Source organism: Helianthus annuus, chromosome 5 (assembly GCF_002127325.2).
Source record: "Helianthus annuus cultivar XRQ/B chromosome 5, HanXRQr2.0-SUNRISE, whole genome shotgun sequence".
Lineage (NCBI taxonomy): Eukaryota > Viridiplantae > Streptophyta > Magnoliopsida > Asterales > Asteraceae > Helianthus > Helianthus annuus.
Window position 1 is genome coordinate 53,557,754 of NC_035437.2, and position 17,268 is coordinate 53,575,021.

Here is a 17,268-nt window from a genome sequence, read left to right on the forward strand (position 1 = left end):
TTGGCTGGTGGGACTAGGAAGAGCAGTCTGGGAGGCTGGGAGGCTAGTGGGACTAGGAAAAGCAGTCTGGGAGGCTGGGAGGCTAGTGGGACTAGGAAAATCAGTCTGGGAGGCTGGGAGGCTAGTGGGACTAGGAGAACTATTTGATTGCTTAATTGGTGACTAATGTGTTTATCTGATTGTATGATTGATTATTTGTGCATATTTGTGTTTATGATACATACACCATGGACTCATCAGGCACTAGTGATTCGGACACCACGGGCCCTAGGCCCATTGTATCAGACGACCTAGAGTCTTCGGAGCATGAGGGCCACACATCAGATGTTACCAGCACAGATGAGGATGAATTCCAGCCCTTTGCGCTGCCCGACGCTGTCGACGAGCCCGCTGATGGCCCTTTTGCCGGGGACCTACCACTCGTAGAGATCCCTGCCCCGATACCACTTGCTTCATACCCTGCTCTTGATATACTCCTCGACGCCGACGCTGATGACGACGTCGATCTGTTTGATGACGAGCTCCTAGAGGATGATGTTCAGGGCGAGGCCCTTCTAGCTGCTGGTGATCTTTTGTTGCTCGCAGATGCTCCCGCTGAGGAGTCACCTGCTCACTCACCGGTCTCAGATTCTTTCGAGTCTGTGGCCTCCGCACCATCACACACTCAGGATGCGCATCACTTTTCTCCCGGTTCAGATCCTGATAGGGCATCCTCTGTTGCCCCTGCCCCGAGCTTTGCTTTCGATCACGATATTGAGGAGGATTCCGATCCTGTCTTTCCCCCTGGGTTCGACCCAGATCAGGAGATCGAGTTTATACCCCTGGATCAGCCTATGGAGGACCCGGTTGACCCAGTTGACCTTGCTGACCCTGCGTTTGCTGACCACGCAGATTTTGAGATGGCGTTTGATGACCCCGAGCCTGCCATGGCCCCCGAGCCGGTAGCCGCTCTTGACCCTGTGTTTGAGCATGACCCTATTCATGCTGGTATACCCGTTGTTGACCCTGTGATTGCCGATCTACCCGTTGATGATCACCCTGTCGATCCTCCACTTCTGGAGGGCGATCATGTTGTTGCTGCTGATCAGGCTGATGCCCCTTTCATCGCTGATGCACCTGTTGACCCTATTGTTGCTCCCCTACCTGATCCTGTTCCCCTGGAGCCCGAGCATGCACTATTCGCGACCCATATTGATCCCTGGTATGCGCACACCCAGAATGGGTGGATTGACGCTGATGATGAGCTCCCACCTATTCCCCCACATACCACCGATGCACGTCACATTGATTTCTCTTTTTCGTTCCCTCAGTTCACACCTCCAGCTCGACCTGGAGAGGGTTCCTCGGCTCATCCCTTTGGACATGTGCCGGTATCTATCCCAGTGGTACCACAGTTTTCTACTGCTATTCCCCATGTTCCTCCATTCGCTGTGCCACCTTTCGATCCAGCCAGTGAGCCATTTCTCTATATGTCACCGCCTGTCTTGCCGCCATCTGACCCCTACCATCCTTTCCATATGGGGTATTCTGTTGAGGATGTTCTTATGTCGTTTATTGTCCAGCAGGAGGCACTGACACGGCGCATTCAGGAGCTCGAGAGAGCTCAGCCACCGTCGTGCCAGTGTCAGGGTCAGACCCACCCTGCTTCTTCGCAGCCCTCTCGACCATTACCACAGGACTCTGCTACATGCCTTTTGGCACTGGAGCAGCAGATGGCGTCCTGGTTGCGTTCCCAGAGAGCCATGGAGGAGGACTGGCTCCATTTACGATGATTGTTTTATTCCCATTTTCCCCCTCCTCCACCGCCATCAGCATAGGGCATCTTTAGTACAGCATGGGTGGACATTGGTGAGAAGACGGTGATTGCTCTGACTACACAGCTACTTTTTGGAGACTGCATTCTGATTCGGACTTTTGTTGATCATGTATATGGGATGTATTGACACTGATTTGATATTCTTTTGGACTGGGGTGATGTAGCCCTTAGTCGATGATGATGTATGACACTATTATGTACTTGTACACTTTACCATGTGGTCTCGATTTATAGCAATGCAATCGCAGTATTCTCATCATATGTGATTGTTTTGATTGATTATTTATGTTTTATAACATGGGATGTTGTGTGATTGATATGATTGTAACATGAGATGTTATGTGATTAGTCTATTTATAACATGAGATGTTATGTACTATTACTATCATTATATACGTACGCTTTACTATGGCCTGACCCACGTGAACTCATCTTTTAGAAGATGCCGCCGAGACGTCAAACGCCGATGCCTACCAATGAGGCAGAGCTTCAGCAAGTCATCGCTGCTGCCATCGCACAGTACGCCGCCTCTCTAGGAGGGACTAGTGGAAGTAATTCTGGCAATACTGGCAACAACAATCCACCTCATGGGTGCACCTACAAGAAGTTTCTAGACTGCAAGCCTGTCAACTTTGATGGCACCGGAGGTGCTGTCGCTTTTGTTCGTTGGGCCGAGAAGACGGAATATGTTCTCCGCATGAGCAAGTGTGCACCAGACCAGCTAGTCACCTACATTTCTGGGCTATTCCTGGATGGAGCCCTGTCCTGGTGGAATTTGCAAGTGCAGACTCTTGGAGAAGCCGTAGCCTACGCAATGACATGGACCGAACTGAAAGAGCTTATGCGTAAAAAGTATTGCTCTCGCGCTGAAATCCAAAGGTTGGAAACTGAATTCTGGCATTTGAAGATGGAAGGTCCGAAGATCGCAGAGTATGTTCAGAGGTTTCATGACTTATCGCATGTGGTACCTTATATGGTCACTCCAGAATTCAAGCGGATTGAGCGCTTCATTTGGGGATTAGCTCCTCAAATCATAAGTATGGTGACCTCATCCAAGCCTGCGACAATCACTGAGGCAATTGATCTGAGCGTGGCTCTCACTGAGGAGGCTATCCGCCTAAACAAGTTCGATGATGTCGAGACTAAGAAGAAGGAGACTCACGTCGAGTCATCCGGAGGTAACAAACGGAAGTTCTCGAACTTCAAACAAGGCACTAGTGGGGTTGTTAAGAAAGGAGAGCCAAGCACGCCAGCTCAGGTTACAGCTAGTAGTGGAAAGAAAGGAAAGGGATATATGGGCACCCAGCCCAAGTGCAACACCTGCCAGCGTCACCATTCTGGCCGGTGTGGTTTGAAAGTGTTTGAAGCGTGTGGGAAACCTGGCCACTCGAAGGATTCTTGTTGGGCCACTGTTGGCCAGGGAGGCCAAGGAGGATTTGGAAACAGAAACAATATCCGGGGTGGAAATGGAAATCGACCACAAGGAAACAATGGAGGTAATGGGAATCGAGGCAACAATGTGAATCAAGCGGGCGCTGTGAATCGTAACCAAAGGAATAATCAAGCTGGGAATGGAGGTGGAAACGGGCAAAGACCTGGATGCTTTAACTGTGGTGATATTGGGCACTATAAGAGAAACTGCCCAGAATTGAACCAAGCCCGTGGAAGAGTTTTCAATATCGAAGCAAGGGAAGCGCGCCAGGATCCCAATGTCGTTACTGGTATGTTCCCTGTAAACCAACGCTATGCATCCGTTTTATTTGATACTGGTGCCGATTATAGCTTCGTATCGTTAGAGTTTAAGAAAATACTTGGGATAGCCGCTAGTAAGTTAGATATTCCATACTCAATCGAATTGGCGAATGGAAAGTTAGTAGAAGCCAATGAAGTTGTCAGAGGTTGTGTAATCGAATTGGGAGAGCGTGAGTTTGCTCTGGATCTACTACCAGTCCAGCTGGGGAGTTTCGATGTGGTTGTAGGAATGGATTGGTTATCAGGCAACAAGGCTGAGATAGTTTGTCACGAAAAGGTCGTTCGTATCCCAACCAAAGATGGTGAAACAATTGTGATTCATGGAGAGAAGCGTGATACGCCTTTAAGAATTATCAGCTGCTTGAAAGCGCGAAAGTGTTTACAGAAGGGATGTGCTGCCTTCCTGGCACACATCGTGGATAAGAAAGCCGCTGAGCCGAAAATCGAAGACATCCCTGTCGTGAGGGAATATCCAGAATTCTTCCCAGAGGACTTGCCTGGATTGCCACCTCAGAGGCAAGTGGAGTTCCGCATCGACTTAGTTCCAGGCGCCGCGCCTGTGGCTAAGGCACCTTATCGACTTGCCCCGTCTGAGATGCAGGAACTGTCGACACAACTTCAAGAGTTGTTAGACAAGGGATTTATCCGACCAAGCTTCTCGCCTTGGGGAGCTCCGGTCCTGTTTGTCAAGAAGAAGGATGGTAGTTTCCGTATGTGCATTGACTACCGGGAGTTGAATAAGCTGACGATCAAGAATAGGTATCCTCTACCAAGGATTGATGATCTGTTTGATCAGCTACAAGGTTCAAGCTATTATTCGAAGATCGATTTGCGATCTGGATACCATCAGTTAAGGATACAAGAGGAAAGTATCCCGAAGACAGCCTTCAGGACTCGTTATGGACACTACGAGTTCCTAGTTATGCCGTTTGGGTTGACAAACGCGCCTGCAGTTTTCATGGATCTAATGAACAGAGTTTGCAAGCCGTATTTGGATAAGTTCGTGATTGTGTTTATTGATGACATTTTGATTTATTCAAAGACAAAGGCTGAGCACGAACAACATCTAAGAGCTATTTTGGAGCTGCTGAAGAAAGAACAGCTGTATGCCAAATTCTCTAAGTGCGAGTTTTGGCTACGTGAAGTCCAATTTTTTGGACATGTGGTAAATGGAGATGGAATCCACGTGGATCCCACCAAGATCGAAGCCATCAAGAATTGGGAAACGCCAAAGACGCCAACCGAGATTCGTCAATTCTTGGGTTTGGCTGGCTACTACCGAAGGTTCATTGGGGATTTTTCAAAAATCGCCCAACCATTGACACTCCTCACGCAGAAAGATAAGAAGTTTGATTGGGGAATCAAACAGGAAGAAGCGTTTCAGCTGTTGAAGGATAAGCTTTGTGATTCGCCAATCTTAGCACTACCGGAAGGTACTGACGATTTTGTGGTATACTGTGATGCCTCACGTCAAGGTTTGGGTTGCGTGTTGATGCAACGCCAGAAAGTTATAGCTTACGCATCACGCCAACTGAAAGTACACGAAAAGAATTATACCACACATGATTTGGAACTTGGCGCAGTGGTATTTGCATTAAAGATCTGGAGACACTACCTTTATGGTATGAAATGTACGATCTTCACAGATCACAAGAGCCTACAACACATATTCAACCAGAAGGAGTTGAATATGAGACAAAGACGATGGGTTGAGTTGTTGAATGATTACGACTGCGAGATAAAGTATCATCCAGGGAAGGCGAATGTGGTCGCTGACAGCCTAAGCCGAAAGGAAAGGATCAAGCCCATAAGGGTTAGGGCTTTGGAGATGATTATTCAAACCGATCCTTCCTTGCGCATTCGTGCCGCGCAAAAAGAAGCTCTTGAGGAAAGAAACCTTGAAGAAGAATATCTCCGTGGGATGGAGAAGCAATTGGTGCCAAACGAGGAAGGAACATTATGTTTTGAGAAAAGGATTTGGGTTCCTCTGTTTGGTGGTTTGAGGAAAGTTATTTTTGTTGAGGCACACAAATCACGGTACTCTATCCATCCAGGAGCGGATAAGATGTACCAAGACCTTAAAGATTATTATTGGTGGCCTAGGATGAAAGGCGACGTTGCCGTTTATGTGAGTAAGTGTTTAACGTGTGCTAAGGTTAAGGCTAAATACCAGAAGCCTTCGGGACTTCTGCAACAACCCGAGATTCCCAAGTGGAAATGGGAACAAATCTCCATGGATTTTATTACAAAGTTGCCAAGAACGCAAAGAGGTCATGACACTATTTGGGTAATAGTGGACCGATTAACGAAGTCTGCGCACTTCTTACCTATCAGAGAGAAGGATAATACGAGCAAGTTGGCTGAAATTTACATGAGAGAAATCGTTACGCGCCATGGAGTACCTCTCTCGATCATCTCTGATAGAGACGGAAGGTTCATATCAAGGATTTGGCAATCCTTCCAAGAAGCTTTTGGCTCACAATTGAATATGAGTACTGCATTTCACCCACAGACCGACGGACAAAGCGAACGGACGATACAGACTTTGGAAGATATGCTGAGAGCATGTGTTATGGATTTGGGAGGTAGCTGGGATAAGCATTTGCCATTGGTCGAATTTTCATACAACAACAGCTATCACACCAGTATTGGTGCCGCGCCATTTGAAGCTTTATACGGCCGCAAGTGCATATCACTGCTTTGTTGGTCTGATGTAGGTGATAGACAATTGGTTGGTCCTGATATGGTCCAGGAAACCACAGACAAGATCGCACAGATCCGAGATCGCATCAAGGCGGCTCGTGATCGTCAGAAATGCTATGCAGACCGAAGAAGGAAACCTCTGGAGTTTGAGGTAGGTGATATGGTTTTGTTGAAAGTATCTCCCTGGAAGGGTGTGGCACGCTTCGGGAAGCGTGGAAAGTTGAATCCGCGGTATGTTGGTCCGTTCAGAATTTTGGAAAGAATTGGGTTAGTAGCGTACAAGCTGGACTTACCTACTGAGCTGAATGGTGTTCACGATACATTTCATGTATCAAACTTGAAGAAAAGTCCAACTCAAGATACCGTTGTCATTCCCACCGACGAGATTCATGTTGACGACACGCTCCATTTTGTGGAAGAACCGGTTGAGGTTACGGATTGGAAAGTAAACAAGACCCGCCGGAGCAGTGTCAAGCTCGTCAAGGTTCGTTGGAATGCCAGACATGGTCCTGAATCCACCTGGGAGCGTGAGAACCGGATGAAAGAGAAATACCCCCATTTATTTCCCAAGAACCCTGCTTCTAGGAGCAGAACTTAAAAATTTCGTCTGAGAAATACCCCCACTTATTTCCCAAGAACCCTGCTTCTAGGAGCAGAACTTAAAATTTCGGGACGAAATTTTTCTAACAGGGGGAGAATGTGACAACCCTCACCAAATCAGGTATCTGTACGACTTAAATTAATAACTAATTACTGCTTAATTACTGTGCTTGATTGAAATTATGGATAAACTGCTACTTGAATACTGATACATGTACATGCTTGCATCATACTTTATTTGTTGTCACTCCATTAACTACACACAGAACTCTAGTGACAACCTTGATGCACGAAAGCACAGTAGCACTATGAACGGATAACCTATTAAACATGCTGATATAGCCAGCATCAGGCAGACACTGCCTCTAAGGCCTGTTTGAGCCCGAGAGAGTTTACTACACTAGTAGAGAGTGTGGGGATATAAGGGTTGTAGAACTGCGTCACTAGGTATAAGTTATAGTGACCGGATGTGCCTAAAACGTATTTTAAGTACAAAATTCAGCACTTTAATAAAAAAATTCAGCATCTAGCTAACTAATAAAGTGCCAAAACATGAGAAAAATATTACTAGACACTTTCCAAAGTGTCGGGAATAAGTTGTGTCACTAAAAATAGTATTAACGACACTTTAAAGCTTTGTTAAGCACTTTAACGGATCACTTGAAGGATATCCGTGGTATATATTTTAGTTTTATTTTATGAACCCGGTTCATATTAAATATGTGTTTATTTGTCACAAGGATTTAGTCAAAAACATTTTTGACAAAAGAGTGCATGTAGAAATATGTTATTCAAAATAAACTTTAACTAGTTAAAAAAAAACATATACACATTTTTTGGCAACCGAAGCGTATGTAACAAAATTAATATAAACACTTTTATACCAAGGATTACCCGTAATGGAACAAGGTCACCAACATGCAAACACGAAATAGAACATCAACCATAGGGGGTTTAGATATACCTTCGGTTAGTAAATAACCGGTTGAGACACCGAGGTTCAACGATCGAATGCTAGTTACACGAGCGAGAGATACGCGAATGTGAGCCGGGTCTCGGCGGTGGTGGCCGGCGGCGGGCGGCGGCGACCGGCGGAGAGCGGCGGCGGCGGGCGGTGGTGACCAGTTTGGGTGTGTGAGTTGAGAGAGGTTTTTAATCTTCTCTTGCATCTTCCACCAAATACAAGACCCACTTATATAGAACATGGACATTCATGTATGTTAGCCAAGTGTCAATCATGCAAAATTGCATGTAATTCTATTGGCAAAAAAGGGTGGCAAAGTTGCATGTATTTCTATTGGCCAAAAAGGGTGGCAAGTGACAAGTGGCGGTGGGTGAGAATACCCGTGTCACCCGGCCCATGTACCCGTCTCTCCGTTCAATACCCGCGTATCGTTCGTAATTACCAGTTATTAGTTAAGTGGATTTTTAGTTCGTTGACCACGGTGTAACTCTTACGGGTCAAGACCCGGTCGGCAGCGTTGACTTATCGAACCGGACATAAATATCCAACAGCTCCCACTTGGACGGTCTCTGATAAGATCCCAACGCAGACAGCCAGCGGTGCTCTAGCTACACATGGCTGCCCCCAACAGGTCATGACATTTTAAAGTCACTAACCAAGGTATCTTCCCTTTAGCAATGGCTTGCTACTTGAAGACAATAGACTTATGGCAATCGTTGTCATCTATCCCTTCTGTAAAAGACATCAATTGAACAATGAGACATGGATCAGATTCAATCTCATATGGCGTTCAATCATTATCGTTCTCGTTCAAGAATCAAAGTGGTCCAATCAAACACACAGTAAGTTTGGGTAAGGCATTACACTTCACCAGTTTGAATCAACGAGGGCGCCCAGATGTCTAACTGTTACATATAATGTAAGAGTACAGAATCCCATCTTGACTACATACAACTCCCACTGAACTTCAGAACCACTCCCAACCAATGCCTTTATGACTGGCAGTTACGCGACAGCGATTGACACTGATCAAAGAATAGTCTTTAGTAAACAGAAGTTCTAGTATGTATCTCAGGTCAGAGGATACTAAATGAGTATGCCCAAATCAAAACATCTTATGACTAAGATCCATGAAGATGATTTGATGCGAGTTACATCCAGCATCATTCATAATGAAGCCTGTGAATTTGGAAGTCAATTCCTTGAGTCCAAAATCAGAATAGTCTTAATTCAGAGTCGTTCCCACGAGTCTGATCGACTACGGATAATTTAGAATACAAGATTCACGGATTAAACGTATCAAAATCGAACACAGTTGTAGGATTCAAGAATTGCATTTAACTAGTAAATCAAAATGAATACAGGAATACAACTGTTTGATGTTCGTACATCCAAATACTAAATCAAAACATTTCACTAGCTAATCTAAGCCCAATAGCATCCATATGACGGTCATGTTTCTCTTGAGTCATTGGCTTAGTAAATGGGTCAGCTAAGTTTTGATCTGTGTCAATTTTGCTTATAACGATGTCTCCACGTTCCACAATCTCACGTATGTAGTGAAATTTTCTCAAAATGTGCTTGGCTTTGTGATGTGATCTAGGCTCCTTGGCTTGAGCAATAGCACCTGTGTTATCACAAAATATCTGGATGGGTTTCATGATACTTGGAACCACATCGAGATCAGTTATGAACTTCTTCATCCAAGCAGCTTCCTTTGCGGCATCTGATGCGGCAATGTACTCAGATTCCGTGGTGGAATCAGCTACAACACTCTGCTTGGAGCTTTTCCATGAGACAGCTCCTCCGTTGAGAGTGAACACGAAACCCGTTTGTGAGCGAGAGGTATCTCGATCAGTTTGAAAACTAGCATCAGTGTAACATTTTACAATGAGCTCCTCATTGACTCCTCCAAATATCAAGAACATATCTTTTGTCCTTCTCAAGTACTTAAGGATGTTCTTAACTGCAGTCCAGTGGGCAACCCCAGGGTTCTGCTGGTAACGGCTGGTCATGCTCAAAGCATACGAGACGTCTGGTCGAGTACATACCATAGCATACATGATAGAACCAATCGCTGAAGCATATGGAACTCCTTCCATTTGCTTTATCTCTCGGTCCTCAGAGGGAGCTTGCGATTTGTCCAAAACGGTTCCTTTAGTCATTGGAACACCTCCTTTCTTGGAGTTTTCCATCTTGAAGCGTCTCATTACTTGATCTATGTATGTGCTCTGAGTTAGCCCAAGAAGTCGCTTAGATCTATTCCTATAGATCTTGATTCCTAGAATGTAAGCAGCTTCTCCAAGATCCTTCATTGCAAAACAAGATCCCAACTAATGTTTAATTTCCTTAAGCATGGGGATGTTGTTTCCAATGATCAATATATCATCCACATACAAGATGAGAAATGATATAGCACTCCCACTAGCCTTTCTGTAAACACAAGGTTCATCTTCGTTCTTGACAAAGCCAAACTCTTTGACTTTCTGGTCAAAACGAAGATTCCAGCTCCGAGATGCTTGCTTGAGTCCATAAATGGACTTGTTTAGCTTGCATACCCTATTAGGATATTTTGGATCGATAAAACCGTCAGGTTAAACCATATAAACATCTTCGGAAAGATGTCCATTAAGAAAGGCGGTCTTAACATCCATTTGCCAAATTTCGTAATCATAGTACGCAGCTATGGCAAGTAATATCCTGATCGATTTGATCATAGCAACGGGTGAGAAGGTTTCATCATAGTCAATACCTTGAGTTTGAGTGAAACCTTTCGCTACTAGCCGTGCTTTATAGGTTTGTATATTTCCATGCATGTCAGTTTTTCTCTTGAAAACCCATTTGCTCCCTACTGCCCGAGATTCGGGGGGTAGCTCAACCAAGTCCCAGACTTGATTGTCACGCATGGATTGCATCTCGGCTTTCATGGCCTCTAGCCATTTCGCAGAATCTGGATCAGAAATAGCAGATTTGTAACTAGTAGGCTCGTCATCAGACTCGGCTACTGTCAGGACTTCAGAACCCTCAACATGCCAAAGGTATCTATCGGGTTCTTTACGAGTCCTGATGCTCCTGCGAAGGCTTGTGTTCGGGTCTGATTCGGTATCAACAATTTGTTGTGGTTCAGACGTTCCGACCTCGTCAACGGTTGCTTGTAGTCCTTGGACTTCTTCAAGATCTACTAAGTTACTTCCAGTTCCTCGACTAAGAAGTTCATCTTCAAGGAACCTTTTAGCCTTCCTTTTGATGGAAATCGTATTTGCATCAGGATGGTAGAAGTAATAATCGCATTGGTTATAGTATCCGACGAAAACAACCTTTTCGCCTCGAGGGTCGAGCTTGTCATCAGAGTCACTTGTGATGTAAGCATCACACCCCCATACTCTTAGGTAACTCAAATTCGGCTTATGCCCATGCATATCTCATATGGAGTTTTGTTTACCTTTTTGGTCGGCGCTAGATTTACGAGTCGAGCAGCAGTCATAAGAGCAAAACCCCAAAAGGAGTGAGGTAAATTTGTTCTACACATCATCGATCGAATCATATTTAGTAAGGTTCGATTTCTCCTTTCACACACGCCATTAAGTTGGGGTGTGCCTGGTGGAGTGGGTTGTGAAACTATTCCACGTTCCTTTAGATGATCGAGAAATTCCAAGCTGAGGTATTCACCGCCTCGATCTGAGCGAAGCATTTTAATCTTTCTATTAAGTTGGTTTTCAACTTCGTTTTGAAACTCTTTGAACTTTTCAAAAGTTTCATGCTTATGCTTCATGAGATAGACATAAGCATATCGACTATAGTCATCGATGAACGTAACGAAGTATCTCTCGTGATTCCTAGTCATGGTTCTAAAAGGACCACATACATCTGAGTGTATGAGTCCTAGTAGATCGCTAGCTCGCTCACCAACATGGGTGAAAGGATCCTTGGTGAGTTTGCCAGCTAAGCAAGACTCGCAATCATCAAATGAGTCCGTTCCGGTGGATTCAAGAATCCCCTCAGATTGGAGCCATTTTACGCGTGCCTTGCTTATATGGCCAAGTCTACAATGCCATAGGAATGAATCACTAGTACCATTTTTCTGACATTTAGAAAGGTGATATATGTTACTGCTAGGCTGAACATTAATTTCATAGATACCGTTTCGAGGTTTAGCCTCAAAATAGTAAATACCATTTAGATAAGCAGAAATAGCAATACCATTAAAAACATATCTAAATCCTTGTTCATAAAGCAACGAAACTGAAATGATGTTTCTGGTTAAACCAGGTGCATAAAGACAATTGTTCAAAACAACGATAAGACCAGAAGGACATGTAAGATTAAATGTGCCAGTTGCCAGAACTGGGACTCTTTTCCCATCGCCAGCAATGAGCTCCATGTCTCCCGGCTTCAGTTTCTTCCACTTCTCAGGCTCCTGCAAGACATTAATGATGTGATAACCACACCCGGTATCAAATACCCATGTGTTGCTTGAAACAGTGAAAAGTTCGATAACATATATTAGAATACCTGAAGAAGTGCCTTCTCCATTAGCCTTCTTCACTTTGAGCTTGGCAAGATACTCGGGGCAGTTACGTTTCCAGTGCCCCATCTTGTTACACTCATAGCATTGCCGCTCTTCCGGAAGAGGGGCTTTCACAGCTTGCTTGCTCTTGTTGGTGGCAGGTTTGGCAGCAACAGGAGCCTTTCCTTTGTTTTTGCTGTTATAACTTTTCTTCTTTGTTTTGGGCTTTTTAACACCACCAGATCGAACCATTAACACTTGGCTTACTTTGTTGGAAATGTTCATCTCTGCCGTTTTGAGCATCCCGTGTAGCTCTGGCACTGTCTTTACCCAGTCATTCATGTTAAAGTTCATAACAAATTGATCATAGTGACTGGAAAGAGAGTTGAGAATGAAGTCAACAGCCATCTCATCTTGGAGAGGATAACCAAGTTTGTTCAGTTGGTCGATGTAGCCTTTCATCTTGAGGACATGAGCACTAACTGAGGAACCCTCTTGCATTTTACAGCTTATGAGCTGTTTCATGGTGTCATAGCGTTCCTGACGGGCTTGTTTCTGAAACATGCCCTTGAGTTGTTCAATCATGTCGAAGGCATTCATGTCTTCCATATTCTTCTGAAGATCTGGAGACATGGTGGCTTGCATCAGGCAAGCAACTTCCATGGCATCTTCTTTATGTTTGTCAAAAGCCTTCTTCGCAACCACAGTGTTGTTCTCGGGTGCGGTTGGGATCGGGGTTTCCAAAACATAAAGCCTTTTTGCCATCTTGAGAACGATTCTCAAGTTGCGGTGCCACTCAAGAAAATTGGTGTTATTCAGCTTGTCTTTCTCAAGTATGGACTTGAGAGCAAAAGAGGAGTTGTTTTCAGATGACATCTGTTAAAAAATTATTTAATTAGTATTTTCAATGTATTTCCTTATTTAGTAAGGTGAGACGATAAGGAGTGAGAATCCGGTTAGAAGCTCTTTCTAAAGGCAGCTGGGGCATGCAACATTAGCAAGAGGTTCAAGCGGACTGACAACGATTGTCAATTGTGAGAAAAGCACAACTCCCGGGGTTTATGAGGCTGCGAGGACAATCTTTTGTCCTTGCATTGATACGTTTGGCCTCATCTATGCCACTTTTGTTCTCGAGACGGCTGGGGCACGCAACACGAGAAGAAAAGTAATAGTCGTCCTAAAACGGTCACATGTGGAAGGGCCGGATGTGTCGACGGAACCCTTGCACCTTGGAAGGATAAACTAGACACCAAGTGTCGTGCTGTGGCTCCAACACTGATGGTTCGCATTATGCCCCAAGTGTTACTAGTAGTAGGATGGCATAGACTATTGATTTTAATTTTTACCAAATAGGGTCGTTATAATCGGTTTTAATCTAAATATTATATTTGCGACATAACCAAAAAGACCTTTTCACCTCTCGGGACAATTAGTTTTAGATAACCTATAAAACTAAGTTTGTCGCGACTTGGAATAACCAATTAAAGTTAATAGTGAAAACTATTAAGTTTATGAGTTTTAAAGATGTGAAAAAAAAACATGTTATAAAACTCTAGTGGTTATAAAAAATATCCAAGTTGATAGAACTTGCTTTTTCCGATTTCTTTTAAAAAAACTTTTAAGAATACATTTTGGTATTAAGTTGAAGTGTGATAACATTTATCAAAAGGCAACCATAATAGCAAAATGAATATGTAAATCATATGGGCATGATTATGATCTTGCTAGAGCCAATTAGCAAGATCAAAGGGGTCACGGTCACAAAACACAAAACAACCACAAGGATGGACTTGAGTGCATCTTGTTGTCTTGAGCGACTCCCACTAACTCCAAGACTCTTCTTGGCATTCGGTCTTGCTTCGGGTCTTCGGTTCAACAATATTTAACAAGTAAATATAACAAAGACAAAGAACCTTATCTATTACAAATTTGAACCACAAAGCGGGCCAAAACCATAAACTAATCTATTACAACTTTGAGCCGCAAAACGGGCCAAAACCATGAACAAAACCAAATATAAACACAACCACAAGGTCGGGCCCGATTTACATATTCAACACAACCAAAAAAAAATTTGGGCAATTTTGGTCAACAAAAAAAACGAACAACTAAAATATGACCAAAAATATATATAGCCCAAAGATAAAAATAAATCAAAAACTTTAGACTTTTAAAGTTTGTGATTTATTATTCCGGTAAAAAAAAAAGGCCGGTTTCGATTTGCATGTGGTGAGCATCGGCTCTGATACCACTGAAGGATATCCGTGGTATATATTTTAGTTTTATTTTATGAACCCGGTTCATATTAAATATGTGTTTATTTTGTCACAAGGATTTAGTCAAAAACATTTTTGACAAAAGAGTGCATGTAGAAATATGTTATTCAAAATAAACTTTAACTAGTTAAAAAAAAACATATACACATTTTTTGGCAACGGAAGCGTATGTAACAAAATTAATATAAACACTTTTATACCAAGGATTACCCGTAATGGAACAAGGTCACCAACATGCAAACACGAAATAGAACATCAACCATAGGGGGTTTAGATATACCTTCGGTTAGTAAATAACCGGTTGAGACACCGAGGTTCAACGATCGAATGCTAGTTACACGAGCGAGAGATACGCGAATGTGAGCCGGGTCTCGGCGGTGGTGGCCGGCGGCGGGCGGCGGCGACCGGCGGAGAGCGGCGGCGGCGGGCGGTGGTGACCAGTTTGGGTGTGTGAGTTGAGAGAGGTTTTTAATCTTCTCTTGCATCTTCCACCAAATACAAGACCCACTTATATAGAACATGGACATTCATGTATGTTAGCCAAGTGTCAATCATGCAAAATTGCATGTAATTCTATTGGCAAAAAAGGGTGGCAAAGTTGCATGTATTTCTATTGGCCAAAAAGGGTGGCAAGTGACAAGTGGCGGTGGGTGAGAATACCCGTGTCACCCGGCCCATGTACCCGTCTCTCCGTTCAATACCCGCGTATCGTTCGTAATTACCAGTTATTAGTTAAGTGGATTTTTAGTTCGTTGACCACGGTGTAACTCTTACGGGTCAAGACCCGGTCGGCAGCGTTGACTTATCGAACCGGACATAAATATCCAACATCACTATCCGACCGAACAACCGGACTTTACCCGGAACATAAAAAAAATATTGCCAACAACATTGTTTCTCTTTTTCTGAACCAGTTAGGGTCCCCGAATACCCTAACACCCGCTATAATGCACTATACGCTAGTAACCGAGTTAACCTCCAACTTAACTTAACTAAATCCTAACTATTAGTTGGAATCTAACTAAGGACCCCCCCTCTAACCAAATTCGGTCCCCAAGGGACACCCTTGTCCTATTTTTGATTAAACTAATCACTCTTGCCCCATATCAAGGTGACACTAAACCCTTTGGTTAATGATCTTGAAATTGCCTATAAGTACCAAGCTTAAACCAACATAACCTTCACCACAACACTTGAACATCACACTCTCTCTCTCCCTTGGAGCTTTCGGCCGAACACACCCACAAACACCCAACCACTTTTCGATTTTGATCTTGCATTTCCAAGTGTCTACAAGTGTCAAGGATCTCATACAAGGAAGCTTGGAGCATTCGGATCGTGAAGGACCTCACCTTATTGCTTTTATCCACGCGTTTTTCGACTAGTTTCTTCCCTAGCCTCGAGCTAGTAGTAAGTGACTTTAAACACACTCTTGATCTATTCTAAAGTGGTTAAAACGAACTTTGTCGGTTAAAGGTCATGAACTTACAAAAAGACATACTAGAAGTTTACATAAATGATGAACATGTTGGTTAAAAGCATAAGGGTTGTGTAAATCTTGTAAGACTTGTTTTGTGTAATTATTTAGTGCCGATCTATGTTGTGGTAGCACGGATCATCATCTAACCCGGATTAGTCATGTTCATGGATCATGACATAGAGTATGTTTAAGTGTAAAAAGGGTTAAAGGATGAAACACTACTACACACTAAACATGAACTTGTGTAAAAACGATTTTACTTATGAAATAGTGTTCAAAACTAGTAGATCTACGGATCTACAAGTGGTATTTTCAAAGAACCAAGCGTCAAAGAAAACATATTTTACAACTGGATTTTTCATAAACAAGAGTGATTTTTGTAAACACACAAGTGTGTAAACCCTTGTGTGACACAAAGTTTGACAAAGGAACTATTTTTGTAAGTGTTGACAAGAAGTTGTAAAGACGAAGCTTCTTTAAAAACAAGGTTTTCAAGAAACCGAATTGATCCATACAAAGATCCACTAAAAGTAATGGAAATTACTACATATTTTTGGACAAACCACAAGTTCATGTAATTTTTGCGATTTATATACATTTTGACTAATTTGATGGTTGGATATTGTTATTGTTAAACGAGAAAATTGATTGGTTAAATTTTAAAAGAAAATGATACGCTTGAAAGCATGGCCACCTCCAGTTACAGGGGAAACTCTGGCGAAATTTTTCCAAAAACCTAACACTTGGAAATATTTTCATCACAAGTGTTAGAAATACATTTTTAACTTGTTTTCAAAAATATAAATTTTGCCATGATTTTATTTACAAAATTTCTAAATATCGGAGGTGGGATTTTCACAAAATAAAACTTGATAAATATATATTTTGTATATATTTTTCATAACAACACTTGTGAGATTTTTATGATTATTTTGTGAACTATACAAATATTATTTTTAGGGTAAAAATAATATTACCAAATGTTAACGATTCCAAACTAATACGAACGCCTTCACAATAAATATTTAAGTTACAACGGTATAATTATTACCACCCAACCTATATCCGTAACTTACGCATTTTCGGAAAAATACTAGTGAACGCGTATTTTGACAAAGGTATTATTTTGGAAAATTATAAGGATTAAAATATAATATTTTTGGGAAAAAT

At 42.8% G+C, this 17,268-nt stretch overlaps 1 protein-coding gene across 1 annotated transcript; it reads right to left on the reverse strand.

The window, feature by feature from the left end:
• Positions 1 to 12,367: 12,367 nt before the first annotated feature.
• Positions 12,368 to 15,032, reverse strand: LOC118492106. Its single transcript, XM_035989894.1, has 3 exons — positions 14,899 to 15,032; positions 12,438 to 13,218; positions 12,368 to 12,387 (listed from the first exon to the last, which is right to left on the reverse strand). The coding sequence occupies exons 2-3, from the start codon at positions 13,216 to 13,218 to the stop codon at positions 12,368 to 12,370; spliced, it is 801 nt and encodes a 266-aa protein (XP_035845787.1). The 5' UTR covers positions 14,899 to 15,032.
• Positions 15,033 to 17,268: the final 2,236 nt, after the last annotated feature.

What these genes read in the sequence shown, in the direction of transcription:
- LOC118492106 (XM_035989894.1), bottom strand. Translation starts at nt 13,218, where the DNA reads ATGTCATCTGAAAACAACTCCTCTTTTGCTCTCAAGTCCATACTTGAG. An exon ending in AGAGCGGCAATGCTATGAGT is followed by an intron (nt 12,388 to 12,437) that starts GTAACAAGATGG and finishes TATCTTGCCAAG; the next exon opens with CTCAAAGTGAAGAAGGCTAA.